We start from the raw sequence: 19,424 nt of genomic DNA, 5'->3' as shown, positions 1-19,424 counted from the left end.
GCTCACTTCAGGGTATAGCTTTGGTCAGTCGAACTTCTTGACCTAAGCAGTTGAGAGCAATCTCCTGCATGGAAGATTTCTTGCTTGATTTCACTCTAATTTCTCCAGGGACATCTTTTACTCTATCTTTACTTGCTTTCTTAGTTGTAGTTTATTTTAATTGTTATTTTGGGTATACGACTACTTCCTTTGGATGTTGGTGCTGTTTACTCTTGTAGGTGCCAACAATAATTCTCCTCACGTGCGCAAGTTTACAACAGAAGGATCCTCTTCATCATTCAAACGCATGGCTTCGACCACATGAATTTCCAAGCATGGTCGCAAGTGTTATTCTATCAAGGTTCTTTTTTTGTTATCTTTTAATGCATTATCCTTTTGAAATTCTCTTGTCTGATTTCTTACTTTGCGTGATGCATCTATGATGGTACGTATAATTCATTACATCGCTAACTAAAATCTCAACGCGCTCCCTTACTTTTAATAGCTTCTTTTGAACTTTTGATAGTCAAGTATTATGTGCAAACCTCTGCTCAAACAATTGTACCGCATTCTATTGAGTTTTGTCTTTAGTTTGCAGCGAGAGCGCTGCCGATCTCTAAGTTGGGCGCTGGCAGCGATCCCGGAGAAATGCATTCATTACATTGCGATGCGAGTAAAAAAAATCGTTTTGGATAAAAACTCCACTGGTCAGTAATGGGGAACATGCCGGATAAGAGTTAAATTGGAAAAGCACTTACCGTAGTTGGATGTCTGCATTGACACCCGTGGGGGCAAGCGCCAAAACAAAAGTAAGTCGCTAGAATCAACGCATAGCGCAACTCCTCTGTGTCTGGCGCAAAATTAAGCCAAAACAAGAGATGAGTTGAATATGACACGTAACCAAAGTTTGGCTGTCCGTATGACACACGTGGGGCAAGCCCAAACGAAAGAGCAAACTAGATTCAATGCGCATTTCTAATAATAAATCGCAGACTTTGAATTGTTTTCAACGAACGCATTCTTAAAAGCTAAACGCAAAGTTGCGGGGAATGAGTAACAAGTTTTTGGCAGAGGCTTTGCCTGATTTAAACTTTAGAAAGATTTCTTTGAGGAAGTAAGCCGAAGTTGGGGAGAGCGTTGCTGCCATGGTTAGAGGTATAAGTAAATTATATTCTGAGAGGGCTGGTCTTCGCAAAGGAACCCAGAGGGTGAGTATTGAATTTCTTGAGTATAAAACATGCTGAGGACAGCATGATTCTAAGTTTGGGGTGTGATGACGGGTAGAAATACACGTTATTATAGACCTTTTTATTAGAATTATGAAGGTTGTTAGTAGAAGATGCAGCGATTATACTAAGAATTCATGAGAAAACGAGCTTGCGTCGATCGACATTTAAGAATCTTGGCTAACCCACTATTATGCGTTCAATTGTTTATTTTTGTAGCAAACGTAGAAATCGATCGCATGCGCGGAAGCCAGGTTATCGTGGAAAACAATCGCATGTGTGGAATTCTCCATCACAAAGCGAATGCATTGTTCGACGCATGGATGTTGCGGCCATTAACTACATGCGTCCATCATATAGAAGTTGCGACTACAGAGTAATAACCATAATAGAGGATGATCGCAAGGGTGGTGGAATGCGTTGATACTTCGGAAACCAAGCATGAACGCATACCTCGGGAGTATCAAAAGGTGATGTTGACATTCACCTACCACGCCGTTAGCAGCAGAGATTCAGAGCAGTCCATCACGCCGTTTAGCTGCAGAATTTCAGAGAAGGACCATTAATGCTGTCGGCGATCAAAACTCTATAAATAGAAGCCGTAGAGCAGAATTTCAAATTATCCGGGGTTTTCTGCCTGGGAGCAGATCCTTGTGATCCAGACCAAAGCGTGAGAAGATAGTCTTGAGAGTTCTTCATCCCCTAACCATTTCGAGTGACGACCGGAGCCTTCGCCTGAGTTGAAGCTCGAGAGAGTCTGCTCCACCGCCCATCCATGGTACCACCGGCAGCCTTGACACACATCTGAACATTGCTTCCATCTGGCCCTCCATTTCTCTTCTATACTGCCATCTCTTTGAATCACCCTTCTAGTTGACAACCCAGGAAGCTTAGCGAACTCGTTACTCGTTATTAATCTTACTCGGACGGTGGTAGAGCCAGCCCCCGGGAATGATTTGGAAGATCCAAAACAAAAAATAGTGGTATTTGCTAGCAACAACATCTTGGAATTTCTGACAATTGTTGGGCGCATGTTGGTCACCATGTGCTTAGAACTACCTTCAGCTCATGCGACTGATTTCCCTTCTATCCTAGGGTCAATACTGGCTTTCGGCGCATCGCCTACACTTCAGATATTGTTTGCAGCTTGGTCGCACAAGCTACAATACTCCCGAGGTGAAAAGGTTGCCTGCGAAAACACAAAACTCAACAAACTATTAGCTGCCAAGTCTCCGACAACGGCGCCAAAAACTTGATGCTGAAAATTTGGAAGTGCAATATATGATGCATGTCTTGGGCTATGCGTTTGTTCTCATGCGTTGGTGGTCATGCGTTGGGATGCAAAGTATGCGTTAACCTCAGATACGATGACCATGCATTCCTATCACAAGTTTTCTTGCTCTCTTGCCAAGTATAACGAGATCACAAGTTTCTCGGGTGATCCAAGGTTGAACTCAGGGACTTGTAGCTAAATGTTATATGGTAATGTGTTTGCGGCGAAGAATAAAAGAATGTTGAAGGTTATGGACTATGCACTACTCCTACTCCTAGCTAACAGATTATGCGGTGGAAGTATGACTGAGAGGTAGAGACACGGCAACTGTTAACGTGTAGTGAAATGCATGGAAAATAGATAAAATGGCGAGGATGTCTTCATCGCAACACTAAGCTCGACGCAAGGGTAACCCCAGCCAACGCATGCTATGCGATCATGCTATACACACTTGACGAAGACGCATGCAATGTATATGCGATAGTGTCGAGAGGCCTTAATTCTAAGTCTCTATTCCCACTCATGTGCTCTCACACATAAGCAAGATGACCGCATACCACCCTATCCTACTTAAAAGGTGCATACGCTGTATAGTAGCAAACGGAACTTATTCCTAAGTCCCCATTCTTGCTTATGCGATCCAATCCGCTCTCCCGAGTCTAGATTTAGTTTTTAGACTACTCTCCCAAGTATGCCTAAATGATGAATGATGCGCTCATAAGACAAGGCAATCGCATAAACATGGTTGACGTAAGATTATTCCTATCTTTAGTGAACACTTACTTACATTGCTTAATGCGATCAACTACTTACCCTCCCGGGCAGTTGGTTGCTGTTGATTCTACTCATAGACAAGCATTGCGTCCGCTTATAGACAAGCGTTGCTACAGCTTCGCACTAAGCAAATAGGATTGTCTCACAACACTCACGCAACGCACACCTCTCGATGGCTTGCTACATGCTTCATACGATACTCTAGCAATCTTACTTAGTGATGCAATGAAAGTAAAGGATACTAAGTAAATGAAGATGGAGATGGAATCGAAGGAAAATATAGAAATGCATTGATCACAAAATGTATTAATCTCTTAAGCCACAATGTAATACAATACAAGGATAAAAGAAAAATGGAGGGCCACTTGCTTCCATCGGATGTGTGTCAAGGTTGCTGGTGGTGCCATGGATGGGCGGTGGAGTAGACTCTTTCAAGCTCTAACTCCGGCGAAGGCTCCGATCGTCACTCGGAATGGTTGAGGGGATGAAGAACTCTCAAGACTATCTTCTCACGCTTTGGTCTGGATCACAAAGATCTGCCCTCAGACAGAAAACCCCGGATAATTTGAAGTTCTACTCTACGGCTTCTATTTATAGAGCTTGATCGCCGACAGCATTAATGGTCCTTCTCTGAAACTCTGCAGCTAACGGCATGATGGACGTGATGGACTTGCCCTGAATCTTTGTTGCTAACGGCGTGGTAGGTGAAATGTCAACATCACCTTTTGATACTCCCGAGGTATGCGTTCATGCTTGGTTTCCGAAGTATCAATGCATTTCACCACCCTTGCGCCTGTCTCTTATACACATCTAGATGTGTATAAGAGACAGCTCCCTACAATGACCGCATTTGCTTGATGACCGCAACTTCTCAGCGATGACCGCATTCACTTAACGACCGCAACTTCTATGCGATGGACGCATGCGGTTAATGACCGCAACATCCATGCGTCGAACGTATGCGCTCTCCTTTGTGATGGAGAGATTCCCCGCATGCGGTTGTTTTCGCGATAGCCTGGCTTCCGCGCATGCAATCGATTTCTGTATTTGCTACAAAAATAAACAATTGAACGCATAATAATGGGTTAGCCAAGATTCTTAATGCCGATCGACGCAAGCTCGTTTTCTCATGAATTCTTAGTATAATCGCCGCATCTTCTACTTAACATCTTTCATAATTCTAAATAAAAGGCCTATAATGACGTGCATTTCTGCCCGTCATCACCTGGTTCGATAGGTTCACTACTTTTGTTAAGTCCCAGGGGTTTGTTCAAGGGCATTCTGATCATACCTTGTTCACTATGAGATCGACACCAGGGAAGGTGGCGGTTCTGATTGTCTATGTTGATAATATCATCTTGACAGGGTGATTCAGCTGAGATTGGTAGATTGAAACAGAGGATGGCAGATGAGTTCGAGATTAAAGACCTTGGTGACTTGAGATATTTTCTTAGAATGGAAGTAGCAAGATCAAAGGAAGGGATCTCCGTATCTCAGAGAAAGTATACGCTAGACTTGTTGAAAGAAACTGGAATGACTAGGTGTAAACCTGTAGATACGCCTGTGGAATTTAATAGCAATCTGGTAGAATTTGTAGAAGATGTTCCCGCTAACAAGGAAAGGTATCAACGTCTTGTGGGGAAGCTGATTTATCTTTCGCATACCAAGCCTGATATATCATATGCAGTTAGTTTTGTCAGTCAGTTTATGCAGGCTCCCTCTGAAAGATACATGGAGGCTGTTACATGGATTCTAAGATATTTGAAGTCTACTCCTGAAAAAGGTTTGATGTTCAGGAAACATGACAAAAGATGCATTGAGGCCTACACAGATTCAGACTGGACAGGTTCTGTTATTAATAGAAAGTCCACTTTGGAATATTGTACGTTTGTGTGGGGAAATTTGGTTATCTGGCAAAGTAAGAAGCAAGATGTCTGCTAGAAGTGGCACCAAAGCTGAATACAGAGCTACGAGCCTAGGAATTTGTGAAGAAATTTGGTTGAAAAAGGTTCTAGTAGTTCTTCATCAGGAAAGTCATGACCCTATGAGACTTTATTGCAATAATAAGGTTGCTATTAATATCGCTAACAATCATGTCCAACATGACAGAACCAAACATGTGGAGATTGACCGACACTTCATCAAAGAGAAACTGGATAGCGGTAGTATATGCATTCCCTATATTTCGTCGAGTCAACAAATTGCTGATGTCCTCACCAAAGGGTTACCGAGATAGATTTTCGACACCTGTGTTAGCAAGTTGGGTCTTACTAATATCTACACCCCAACTTGAGGGGGAGTGTTGCAAAACGTTGTTTAGCCCTAAGGGCATTTTAGTCTTTTACTTGGTGTCTATAGTCTAGGGTTTCTGACCTATGGCTATTTATATTTGTACTTCTTCTAGCATCAAAGTAAACAGTATAATCAAAAGCATAAACCATTTGTATTCCTTCCCGATAAACAAGTCAGAATTGCCTCAACAAAAATTGATGGAATTGGACCTAAAAAAGCCATTCAGGTTCGTTATCGATTAGGTATCAGTGGGAACATAAAGATCAAAGAGTTAACTAAGTATCAAATCGACCAAATTTTCAAAGCTTTCCCGTGTCTCTATGACTTTCTAGTCACATAGCCAGCTGCCATTTCGCTTGCAGCCATCAAGACTGAAAGAGTCAAGAAAAGAAGGAACGGAGAGTTTCCAATTCACAACCTGACCAATTCCATTTCATCCACTTCCACTGCGGAATATGACTTTGGCAAAGCGAACATCTTACTGAGTTTTCCCCTCATCTTTTTGCAAAAAGTCGTTCCACGGTGGTAAAGTCTCATCTTGTGTGTTGGCCGAAGTGACAATAGTCGCATTGAACCCTAGAATATGTTCGAAGATCTCGAAATGACCCACCCTATTTGTTCCATGATCTATGGGTCTACTGGAGCTACCCACTTCGATCAATTAGCCAAGATTTTGACCGGATACGAAATCACTGGTGCTCGATCTAGTGGTATTTTGATGGGGATTCTATCTATCGCTGTATATTATTTTATTTCACTTAACCTGCCTCTCCCATGACTTTCCGAACCAACCAACCCGGATCTGCCCTCAAAAGTCTCTCTGCATTTTGAGAGCTGAGCATGCGTATAAATGATCTTCCCCCGTGTGTTCAGCTATAGCAGCAACCCCTGAATCTCGAGCCACTTGGCGTTCCAACAATGAACTTTTCGGACCGAGAAAGCGGGACTGCTTGACGTTGCAGGGTGAGGGGTTGAGTCAGGATTTTCATAAAAACTAGATTTTGGGGTCAAGGGAATCGGACCTCGGCTTCGCCCGAAGCATGCTACGGAATGAGCCTTGTCTACGAAGCAAGTTCAGTCAGCGCATAAATCGTCCGCGAGTGTAGTTGACTTGTAGTACCATTAGCCTAAATGCTCCGTATCCTTCGCGGCCACCAATAGTTCTAATTCCTTCGCTATTGGAACTATGACTCCCGCTCCGTATACTGTGTGGTGTGTATCAGAAATTAATAAAAAAAACTCTTTATCGTAGTTTTTTCTCCCTGGCTTAAGGTTTTCCACGTTTATTTTCAATAATAATAACTTTTCCATTAACAACCCCGAATAGGAACATGTGCCCAGCCACTTAAAAGCAGCGTTGGCATCATCAAGACACAAACTAGGCTGACAGGTGACAAGGGGCCTTCCAGCAAATAAAGTGAGTAATCAAGACTTAAAAGTACCAGTATGAAAGTAGCAGTCATTTGATCCATCAAAGGATGATAGTCCAACCATCTCATCAGCAGCAGCATATGAATGTACAATATCCAAGAAGACAAGCAGTCCAAGGCCTGTACCACATCAAAGTGCAAACCAAAAGTAAATAAGCGTTTTTTTTATTTAAAAAAAAAAAGAACACCCAACAGTACTCTTGCATGAATGTTCAAGAATAACAGTAACCTAACCCAACCGCAATCTAAATTATAAAAGGCGGTTTTATTTGATAACACCATATCCTTCCACAGTCTTCCACATTGTATGGAACTCTTAACTAGCATCCCAAGAAAACAGTTTTTGGGTACATGCAGATGCAAATTCTTCCATATTATATAAAACTCTCAACAGCAGCTGAAGACATTTAGCTCTTCATAGGGATATGCAAATTGTTCCACTTTTTAGGGGACCAGCATCTGAACACACTTTGGCCCATTTGTCAATGACTCGATCTAGCCTGTCTAGTAAAGCTTAGAATCACTTGCAAGTTCAATTGCAAAGAAAATGCTCACCTTTTCATTTAACACAAGACGAAGAGAAAATAGAACAAACAGAATATTTAAGTAAATAAACGAAAAAAATTGTAATAGACAATGAATTATAACCATGAGCTTCATCAACCAAGCGCTTGAAGTCCTCAGGGGTCCCATATCTACTGCTGACAGCAAAAAAGTTAGTAACCTGCATAAAAGATGCTTAATCAATTATAACGTTAAAGCCAATTCTAAAAATCCCCTGATGCTCCCCCTCAACCCACCATCCACAGAAAAAATAGGAAAAAGAACCAATTTTGCGATCACAATCCACCAGTTAGTCAAATAGGATCTGTAGATATCTTAAAGTACAATTCACGCCTAAGGTGTGTTAGCATAATTTATTTAAACGTCTTTTTAACAAAAATAAAATGGGGGCTGCTAGCGCTCAAGCCATCATTTCTTTGTTTGGTTAATCGTCATCGACTAATTTGAGCATTAGAATATTTTCATTTATAATAAAAAATAAATTATAGGTTAGAAATAAAAAAAAAAGTTTGACAAAAAGCTATTGGACTGCTACTCTGTCTGAAAAACAGCACCTGCAACTGCAACATGCAAGTAAGCTCTCTCTCTCTCTCTCTCTCTCTCTCGCTCACTTTCTCCCTCCATTTATTCCACTCACTCTCATTCTTTATCTATTGCCCATTTTCTTTTCTTTCAACAAAGACACAAACTTCTCTTTGATATATGGAAAGAAAGAAAAAGTTCAAGGATAGTAAAAAAGAACCGACCATCTATTGCTTATCTTTCCAAACCAACAGTCCCCTCTCTCTATTTATCTTTCCTCTGCCTTTCTGTCTCTCTTTATGGCTCTCTTTGTTTGTCCTCTCCAACCACCTACTTCTTTGTCTTTCAGTCCAGCCAAATAACATTATCATATTAGCAAGCATAATACCCACTGTGCACTTCACAAGGAAGAAAATATCTGCTTTATTTGTTCTTCAAAGACGATGGATGAAATCCAAACATATCCAAAGCACAATTACTTACCAAAATATAACTTCTACAGACCAATACCCTACCGAAACAAAAGTTCTACAGACAAATAAAAATTGTAACCTACATGAATGTCCAAATTGTAGAAACCCTAAATTGCTTAATAACAGTAGAGACGTAAAAACAAATATCATACCCTATAACCAACTGTAAAGTAATCTTTATGTTCAACCACTCCAAACAGTTGGATTGCATTGTATCCAGCCTCCTTCACATGTGGAAGAACCTGGGAGATAAAATTGGTGCAAAGTGAAAATGAACCAACGTGATGCAATCTTACGATGCAAATGAAAGTGCAAGTATAAGTTAATATTTTAGATGATTTGCTGCTGACATTTATTTTTTACAAAGAAACTGATGAATTAAAATACAAAGGGAAGTGGGGGAAGATAAGGCATTTTTCCCACTCTACACCAAAAAAGACTACCAAAAGAATACTCAGTTGATGTGAATAAAAAACGTATAATAATAAAAAGGTCTGAGGAACTCCATCAAAGAGACTAGAAATCTAATCACAGATTAAAAATAATAATAATAAATAGACAATCAAATATTGCCAACATTAGTGGGAGGATAATGATTTTCTACTTCTTAGCCTAACTCGTATTTACACCAATTGGGCTCTTCTTTTCTATAACTTGTGGGTGTGTGGGTATATCTCATTCTCCCTCTTTTCTATCATCTTTCCTGATATCGAAAGTTAACTTTCTTATCAAAAAGAAAAGTATATATATATATATAATCATTAAAGATATATGAAAAATGATGAAAACGAGAGAAGAAAAGATAACTCAAGGTTTACGTAGAAAATCCTAGAATCAAGGAGAAAAAAACCACGATAGAGACTGATTTTTTATTATTGATTTGATACACTGAATACAAGGAGAATGCTCAAATAAATAGACAAGAGGAAACCCTAGGGGTCTGGTAAATTACAAAAATACCCCTAGGTTAAACTACTATTTTCAACACTCCTCCTCAAGTTGGGGCGTAGATATCAATAAGGCCCAACTTGCTGATACAATAATCAAAGCTTTGTTTGAGCAACCCTTTTGTGAGCACGTCTGCAACTTGCTGATTTGAAGGAATATAGGGAATGCATATGCTTCCATTGTCTAGTCTCTCCTTGATGAAATGTTTGTCAATCTCTACATGTTTTGTTCTATCATGCTGAATCGGATTATTTGCAATACTTATCGCTGCTTTATTGTCACAAAACAGTTTCATCAGAAGCTCACTGTCTTGGTGAAGGTCTGACAACACTTTCTTCAACCAAATCTCTTCACATATTCCTAAGCTCAACCAAATCTCTTCACATATTCCTAAGCTCATGGCCCTGTACTCAGCTTCAGCGCGGCTCCTGGCTACAACTCCCTGTTTTTTACTTCTCCAAGTAACAAGGTTTCTCCAGACAAAAGTGCAATACCCAGATGTCGACTTTCTATCAACAATAGAACCTGTCTCTTATTCACATCTAGATGTGTATAAGAGACGTCTACCGGAGTGTCAACCGGTTTACACCCACTCATACCTGTCTCTCTGAGTAAGTCAAGGGTGTACTTCCGTTGAGACACTGAAATACCTTCTTTAGACCGAGCCACTTCCATCCCGAGAAAATATCTCAACTTCCCAAGGTCTTTGATTTTGAAATCTTCGGCTTTTTTTATTTTAAGTCTCATAATTTCAGCATCATCGTCACCAGATAGCACAATATCATCGACATACACAATGAGAACTACGATCTTCCCTGAAACTGACTTCTTTGTAAACAATGTGTGATCTGAGTGTCCTTGATTATACCCTTGTGCCTTGAAAAAGGTGGTAAATCTGTCAAACTAAACCCTCGGGGACTGTTTCAACCCATATAGCGACTTCCCCAATCTGCACACTCGGTGTTTGAACCGACTCTCGAAACCGGGGGGAGGACTCATGTAGACCTCCTCTTCAAGTTCCCCATTCAGGAACGCATTTTTTACATCCAGTTGGTGAAGAGGCCAATTCTTGTTCACAGCAACAGATAACAAAGCCCGGACAATATTAAGCTTCGCTACGAGGGAGAATGTCTCAAAATAATCTACTCCAAAGGTTTGAGTAAAGCCTTTGGCAACCAATCTGGCCTTGTACCTACCGACTGTCCCATCAGACTTATATTTTATGATAAAGACTCGTTTGCATCCAACCGTTTTGTGCCCATGGGAGAGAAAAACCTGATCCCATGTCTTGTTTTTCTCAAAAGCCCGCATCTTTTCCATAACAGAAGCTTTCCATTTAGGAGTTTCCATTGCCACATGTATGCTATTCGGAACCATTACTGTATCCAGATTGGTAGTAAGAGCCTTGAACTCCGGTGACAAGTTACTGTACGTCATGTAGCTATGCATAAGGTACTTTGTACAGGATCTAGTACCTTTCCTTAGGGCAATTGGAAGATCAAAAGAAGCATCATGACTTTCTATCTCATCAAGTTTCCCACTATGATCGGTTGTCTATTATAGAGGTTCATTTTCAGAGGAGCCGTTCACATCATCATCCTCCCTAATACCACTTTCATTCTCTGTGGACGTTTCCTCAGTATTATTATTTTCAACTGTCTCTCCATCTGCCATGGTTTCCTTGGTAGTACTGTCAATGTCTTCCTTATCTTTGTCAATTCTGCAAGTGTCAGTCTCAGCACAAGTATCAATATCATTAGTGTCATGAATACACATACCTAGAACTGAAACTGGGTCAGACTCATGGACCGGAGCCGAAGAAACAACAGGTGGCACTGTTTCCTTCCTGAGATTTTTCCTATAGTATGTTATCCAAGGGACCTGATTGGTAGGAAGGACGGGACTAATGTGCTCAGGCTCAAGAGACACCTCTAAGGGAACTGAATATGTGGACCACTTAGTCTCTTCACCAGAACTCTCCCCCTAAAGATGACTAATGGGGAAGAACGGCTGATCCTCGAGAAAGGTAACATCCATGGACACGAAATATTTTCGAGAAGGTGGGTGGTAACATTTATACTCACGTTAGTGGAGAGGATAACCAACAAGAACACATTTTTTAGCACGTGGGGTAAATTTCGTGTGATTTGGACCATGGGTATGAACAAAGGCAACACAGCCAAACACTCCAAGAGGAACGAGTGATTAAAAAACTCACACCCATTGTCACTTCGCAGAATTACAATTTTTGTGTTAAATTGGGTTTCTACAGTGGCATAAATATTGCTTGGAGAGACAGACGACACCTCGAGCTTATCAAGTAAGAAGGAAGATCCAAGTAAGTCCGAGTATGCGTCGTCAATAAAAGGTGACAAACTAGCGTTTACCTGTAGAGGTGATGATTGGCGAAGGACCCCAGACATCACTGTAGAACAATGTGAAGGGTTTGGATGGCTTTTGTAAGCGCTGGAAATGAAAAAGAAAACTGCGAACTCTATTTGCTTGAATACATAATCACAATTCAAGGAAGATATATTAATATTACGAAACAAATGAAGAAACAGATATTTCATGTAACTGAAAATTGGGAATTCCAAGACGAAAATGCCGATAACATAAATCATGTCTCAGACATAGAAACAATTTCAAAGAAAAAACTGGTCTATAACATTCCCTAGAAGAATTATCATCAGTCAGGAAAATAAACCCCCTATCATGTCGAAACAGTGTTCAATGTCGTCCTGCACTTCAAATCGCTGAAACATAAGACAGAATCGAGTGAGAAAACAGCCTAACATCTCAGATCTCTTGTAATTTTACTGACAGATAACAAATTATACGAAATCTTAGGAACATGCAACACATCATGTAATACTAAACCCTCAAATGGAGAGAGATTGTCTTTTCCTGCGATGGGGGCAAAAGACCCATCTGCAATTCTAGTCCACTCATTACCAGCGCTCAGACGGTATGAAATAAATTGATCAGATGAGCCAGTCAGATGATCTGTAGCTCCTGAGTCAACAATCTAAGGTTTTTTTACCATTAATGCTAATAAGGCCAAAGGAGTGAACCATACCTGATTGCGCAATAACACTGACTCCAACAGAACTTAAATTATTTTTACCATCTACTGGTGTTTGATTCTGGGTATTTTCACCCGTCGAGTCACTCATAAGGGCACGTCCAGGATTTGACTTGTCATGCGACTGACGTCGTCGGCTATTTGGAGGTCTCCCATGCAACTTCCAACACTGGTCTTTTGTGTGTTGTGACTTTTTGCAGTGCTCACAAATCGGAGGGGGTTTCTTATCACCATCAGACCCAGAAGGCTTTGTAGCAAAGGCAGCAGCATCAATCGATGTGATTACTGGATTGTTCTGGCACTTGACCTGTCCTCTTCCAGACATATCTCTAAGCATACCTCCATGAGAGAGGGTATAGGACGTTGGCCCAATATCCGACTCCGAACAGCATCGAATTTGGAATTTAATCCAATCAGGAAGTCATAGACACGATCAGCTTCCTCAATCTTCGAATACTGAACTCCGTCATGTGCACAATTCCAAACTATTTCCCGACATAAGTCCATCTCTAGCCATAATAGCGACAATTTATTGAAGTAGGACGTCACGTCCATGGTCCCCTGCTTGCACTCATGGGCCTACTTCCATAATGTATATAGTCGAGACACATTCTGCCTTTTTTAATATAACTTCTGCACAACATCCCAAATATCTTTGGCAGTTGCAGCATAGAGTAACAGCCTGCCAATCTGGGATTCCATACTGTTAATCAGAACAGACCGCAACAGCGAATCTTCCCCTTTCAAGATACGTTCTTAAGGATCTCCCGATTCAGGCCTCGATATCTCTCCCGTCAAGTACCCAAATTTGTGGTGTCCTTCTAAAGCCATCTGATTGATTGAGACCAAGAAAAATAGTTCTGGCCATTCAGCTTTTCTCCAGTAATGAATCCTACAGGATTTTCCATTGATCCAGACAAAATATTTGTAGTAGGTAAAACAGGGAAAGGGTTTTACCAGATTCTCAGAATATATTAGTAGGTTGACCAAGAACTCTGATTGGACTGTTTGAGGATTTGTGCCAAGAACCGTTCCGAAATCCACAATCTGCTGTTGGAGATGGGCAAACTGTCGTTGAAGATCGTTCGGGCCATGAGCCGCACCGCTGTTGTTTGACACAGCTGGGATATTCTTTCCGACAGAAGGCCCCCGATCTAGATTCAAAGACCCAACGTGATCGCCGGATTGAAAGCCAATTGCTACTGAGCAAAATCGACTGGCTGCGAGCGGGAAGAACCAGCGGCGAATGACAGGGAAGTCGTATGCGCACGAGGACCCGCCGCAAGTGAAGACGGCGTCGTTTGCGCGCGGAAGGACTTGGCAAAGACCGGAAAAAGCGTCAAGTGCTGGGCTAAACCAATTGGCTCCGAGCGGCTAGATCCAGTCGCGATCAGCTGGTTGGAGTCGGACATCGGCTGGGTCAGACCTATAGGCCGGAACAGGCATCGACTGGAGGAGGTTGGGCAACACGGTTTGAAGACAACGCTTGACGGCTGCTTGTATGGTTGCTGTGATATCGGCATTTACGGCTCCACAATTCCAATGGAGGCTGCTAAAGGGGACTCCGGTTGATTCTCGTCGATGATGGCTAGGGTTTCGTTGCCATGCTCTGATACCATGATGAAAAAGAAAAGAAAAGAGAACTTAAGGTTTACATGGAAAACCCTAGAATCAGGGAGAAAAAACCACGATGGGACTGATTTTTTATTATTGAATTGATACACTGAATACAAGGAGAATGCTCAAATAAATAGACAAGAGGAAACCCTAGGGGTATGGTAAATTACAAAAGTATCCCTAGGTTAAACTACTATTTTCAACAAAAACGTAGGGAGTTTTTTACTGATAGCTTAGGTTTGTGTAACTCATTGTTAACAAGTAGAACTTATGTTTAGTATATAGATTTTCTCGTCCTGAGTTACAAATTTGTTAAGACTACAAGCTATATAAACCTGGTGTTGTATTGAATATAATCCTTAATGTTTTCATAACCAAGATCAGTTGGAGACCTTTTTATAGTTCCAGGACTTTTGAGCAAATTATATTTTCTCATAGAGTGAATAGCCTCACACACACACATATTTGAGATTATATGGTCTCTTAAATCAATGCATGTTATACATATTGATTATTTTCAAACTGAAAATTTGAAATCTTAAAACGTTCCTGCTTCCACCACAAGATAGTCAACTATCACAAGCAAATAGTTCAATCAGCCATTTCTTACACACAATTATTCACACAAGCTAGACAAATTCAGAAGCTTAAATACACTAATGAAAAAAAAAATCCATATGTTTTTAACCAACTTTAAAGTCTGCGTACATAATGTTTGTTTATCATGTGTTTCACATGTATAAGAAGCACTCGTATATCCAATAGAAAAAGAATCCAATATTCTTTTATTAAATGAGCATTTGAATTTTTGTGATATTTCAAACATCTTACACAAATTTCTATATCATCTTCCTCTTCACTATTTCGCTTGAAATATCAATTGAATTCGACATATTAGTAGATTGTTGAAGGAGCAGTGCTCCTGTATCCTCCATTTAGGGAGATGAGCAAGATTTTGTGGCAAGCTGATCTTTTGCAGCTTTGTGAAATATTGTGAGGTATTAGATTTAATAGAAATAACATAATTTTTAGAGAAATTAAGAGATAAAGTGAGAAAGTTTGGGAGGTAGCCGGCGTCGCCACCGGTCATTACACCGTGTTGTAATTATGAGTTTGGACTTGTTCTTTTGGAATGGAGTCCTTTCTTATAGTTATGGACAGACTCCTTTTGTTGGACCTTTTTTGTATGTCCTTGTATATTCTTTCATATTTCTCCATGAAAGTGTGGCTTCTTACGAAGAAAGACATAAGGGTACACATTTAAAACCTCATCTGTCAACTATTTTCATAATGCACGTGCATATATTTGAAGCAGAGGAGACTCACCTTCTCTATAAAGTAGTTGAAAGAAGAAACTTTCGGTTCTGATCCACTAATTCCTACATGGCATTCATATATTTTCAAGGCCTTTGGTACATTAGGCTTGGTGTTTTTCCATTTATATGCATATTCTGGTGGTGGCTCCCAATGGATTGCAAAACCTTGCTTCCCATCAGCATCTGAATTTTTTAACCAATACACCAGTTAAGATAAAATTTACCAAACCTCGTTAACATGGAAAATTTTATCAAAACTTTCTAAAATATGCCTCAGGATAGGTTAAACAGTACAACACGCATAGTATAGCACTGACAGTGATGTAAATATCTTGGTTAAATCCTAGTATTATTTGACCTTCATTACCTGGCTGCACATAAGTAGCCCAAGCAGGAATTCTTTCCAATGGCCCATTAGGAGTGTTGAAATAGACCCTATATTTGCTTCCATGAGGAATAGTAGGACTATACTTTTTTAACCAAGCTTTCCTTCCCTTGCGTGTTTCTAACCAGTAAGCTATAGGAGGCTTCTTGACCTTAAATTTCTCCCTTGTTACAGGATCAATCACCACATTAAAAATATCATACTCCTTTCCATTATCAATCACGTCATATGAAGGTAAGTTACTGGATAGATCATCTTTATGTTGTTCTTTCCACGCCTTGTATCTTGTTTCTGCATCTGGTATTTCTTCAAGCTCTTCTAATGTTTGAGGACCATTGGGACCAAATAATTGCTCATAGAGCTTAGCTGGAACTTCAAAACGGTTTTTGATAAACCTGTCCTCTCCAGGTTCCCAATATTCATCATTCGCTCTTTTGAATATTTCATCAATGCTGATCCCACTGTCACCTTTATCATAATCGTCCACGTAATTATACTGTTGAAAATAGAGTTCATCCGGTTTCTCTCCTTCCTTCAACTTATCTTCAAGGATAATAAACCAGTAACCATAATCATCATGACCAAAATGTCCCTCTCTGGCAGCGTTCTCTGTGGGTGACCAACCATTGAAGTCACCAACTACTGCACAATAGCGAGCACCTACAAAAAGAAAAGTTAACTAGTCATTAAAATGAGAGGCAAAGCAACCCACAAACCAATAGGATTTAGGTTTCTTTAAGACTTCAAGTTACCCACATAATTTGGACGGCTTTGCATTTACAACACGATGTTCATCACATGTGTTCCAGCATCATATATTATTTAAAGCAGGAAAAGTAGAAGCATAGAATCCAAACCTGGTGCCCATTCCATAAAATCGACACGATGTTCCACATGGCGATGCATACCTAAAAACATAAACCTATATCCAAAATATCACATAGCGTTAGATTCATGTGAACAGACATGACTCTAGCAAACTAACAAATAGAATAACCATAAAGTTTTCTTTTCAAAAGAATCGACATCATGCAGTAGAAAAAATGGGAATAACAACTGTGCCGAGTTCCAAACACAAAATTAAACCAATAAGGAGAGAGTAATAGATACTGATGGAAATGAAAATGAAGAACTCGACTAACCCAGAAGACAGGTCCTGGAGATTTGCATGACGATCGAAAATTTCATCCTTGAGGTCCTTCAACGATTTATATCTAAAATCCCCACACACATAAACGATCGTCAAAAATCTTCATTCTCTCAAACTCTTCAAAACGATAAAAGAATAAACCAAAAGGACGTAGCCCCTGATTCGAGTACTGTCATATTTATTCAAAAATTAACTTAAAAGTGAACAAGATAACAACGTCTGCGATATAATTAGAACAGAATGAAACGTTTCTCAAATCCCTTATAACAAATTTTCCATCTACGATCATTTCACAATCATTCAGCTTCCATTTTCAAACACATTGTCATAGAGGCGAAACAAGACCAAGAAACTTACCTTTCACGGAGGTACTGAGCGAATTGCTTGTGGGAAATGCCGAGTTTAGTGAGAAAACCAACGGGGTCGACCCCTTTCTCGCCATCTGAGACGCTTTTTTCCTTCTTATGCTTCAATGGTTCTGCATGTTGTGGGTGTTCGGATGCTGAGCAAATTATCTTTAGTTTTACTTTCCGAGACAGAGTAATGGATTGAAAGGTGGAGCGGGGCTGAGGTAGAAGGAGAGAATGGGTTTTGTAAGGAGAGAATTTGATCGAAGGTGAAGAAGAAGAAGATGAAAGGGCGTTCATGGTGGGGAAATTGTGGTGGTTCATGGTTTACTGCACAAGAATGGTTATGGGTTTAAGATAAGAAGGCGGATACTGCTGGGGTTTATGGGTTCACTCGTTCTCGTTTGTGACTTGACTCAGCCGTTTGATTTCGCTGAGTTTTTTTTTTTTTTTTTCTTTTCCGTTTATTTTATTATGAGTATTATAATAAAAATAGATATTTATTGCTTAGCATCCCAAAGACCATGTGTCACCATTGAGTCCATGTGGCTTGTAATAATTAATGTTTGGTGTCTCCACTACTACTTGTCACTTTGCCTATCTTTGGTAGATTTTAAAATGATATACTCATTGGTGAGAAATCCACACCAAATTCTACTAAAATTTTCTATTGTCCAATTTTATAATTTTAGTTTTTATTTATTTATTTATTTATTATTATATTATATTTTTCGATATTTATATTCCCGTTATGCTCTTTAATTTCATAACATATTATCAGCACGAGCTCATGTCGTTTTCTCCGCTAAAGATAGGTCCTAAAGGTATATTCGTTTTTCCCTCTTCGTTATAATTAATAAATTAATGTTATTTTGCATATTTAGTGCATATTAAATTTCTAATATACATATAATATTTGTGATAGTGTTGTCATGACAAATTTTACAAAATTAGAATTCGCAGCCCTTGACATTAATGGTAATAATTATTTGTCATGGGTGTTTGATGCCGAATTTCACTTGGATGCTATGAACTTGGGATAAACAACTAAAGAAACAAATATGACATCCAGTCAGGACAAAGCAAACACTATAATTTTCATTCGTCATCATCTTCACGGGGGATTGAAAATGAAGTATCTTACAATAAAAGATCCTCGTATCTTGTAAAAAAATTTGAAAGAGAGGTATGATCATCAAACAACAGTTATTATTCCTAAAGCTCGTCATGAGTGGATACACTTGAGGCTACAATATTTCAAATCAGTAAGTGATTATAAATCAATATTATTTAAAATCAATTCGAAATTGTTATTAAGCTAAGAGAAAATTATTGATGTCAATATGTTAGATAAGACATTTTCTACATTTCATGTCTCAAATATGCTCATGCAGCAGCAATATCGAGAAAAAAAAGTTTTAAATAGTATTCTGAATTAATTTCATGTCTTCTCGTGTTCGAACAAAATAATGAGTTATTGATGAAAAATCATGAATCTCGACCAACCGGAATAACATCATTCCCTAAAGTGAATGTTGTGAATTTTAATAATAATCGTAGTCGAGGTCGTGACCGTGACAGATGAAGAATAATTATTATTTTCATAGTGGTCATTCTAATCATTTAAATTTTTATATATATATATATAAACACACACACACACACACAAAATAATGATCACAAAGGAAAAGCTCTACAAGATAAAAGTTCAAAGAGTATTGAAAATAAATGCTTCCGATGTGGAATGACTAGGTATTGGTCACGTACATGTCTTACATGAAAACACTTAGTTGACCTCTATCAAACCTCCTTGAAGGAAAAAGAGAAAATTGTGGAAGCAAATTTTGCATACAGGATAATGACATTTAACCCATCCCACACAACAAATTTGGATATGGCAGACTTCTTTTAATATCCTGAAGATAAGATTGGCACATCGAGTGTTTCTTTTGACTTTGAGAATATCTAGATTTAATGTTGTTTTCTTTTATCTATCTTGTCCTCTCGGTGTGTTGTTTCAAAAGAATAATTATCTCCCTTATT

The 19,424-nt window shown here is 39.4% G+C and overlaps 1 protein-coding gene across 4 annotated transcripts in view; it reads right to left on the bottom strand.

The window, feature by feature from the left end:
• The window catches only part of LOC120085681 (1,4-alpha-glucan-branching enzyme 3, chloroplastic/amyloplastic), a 53,858-nt gene extending 36,083 nt beyond the window's left edge, over window positions 1-17,775 (bottom strand). For 2 of the 4 annotated variants that reach the window (XM_039041819.1, XM_039041820.1), the window contains exons 1-8: window positions 17,392-17,775; window positions 17,027-17,098; window positions 16,742-16,806; window positions 15,867-16,544; window positions 15,510-15,682; window positions 8,686-8,775; window positions 7,623-7,698; window positions 6,987-7,094 (exon numbers count right to left, since the gene is read on the bottom strand). In XM_039041819.1, the coding sequence (XP_038897747.1) occupies window positions 6,987-7,094; window positions 7,623-7,698; window positions 8,686-8,775; window positions 15,510-15,682; window positions 15,867-16,544; window positions 16,742-16,806; window positions 17,027-17,098; window positions 17,392-17,705 (1,576 nt within the window). In that variant the 5' untranslated portion in view covers window positions 17,706-17,775. Of the gene's footprint in view, window positions 1-2,341; window positions 2,395-6,986; window positions 7,095-7,622; window positions 7,699-8,685; window positions 8,776-15,509; window positions 15,683-15,866; window positions 16,545-16,741; window positions 16,807-17,026; window positions 17,099-17,391 lie in introns of those variants that run through there. The other 2 variants (XM_039041821.1, XM_039041822.1) reach the window with 2 other exon arrangements.
• Window positions 17,776-19,424: the final 1,649 nt, after the last annotated feature.

Source organism: Benincasa hispida, chromosome 9 (genome assembly GCF_009727055.1).
Source record: "Benincasa hispida cultivar B227 chromosome 9, ASM972705v1, whole genome shotgun sequence".
NCBI lineage: Eukaryota > Viridiplantae > Streptophyta > Magnoliopsida > Cucurbitales > Cucurbitaceae > Benincasa > Benincasa hispida.
Note: the sequence above shows the minus strand (reverse complement) of the source record. Positions and strands in the feature narration are given on the sequence as shown.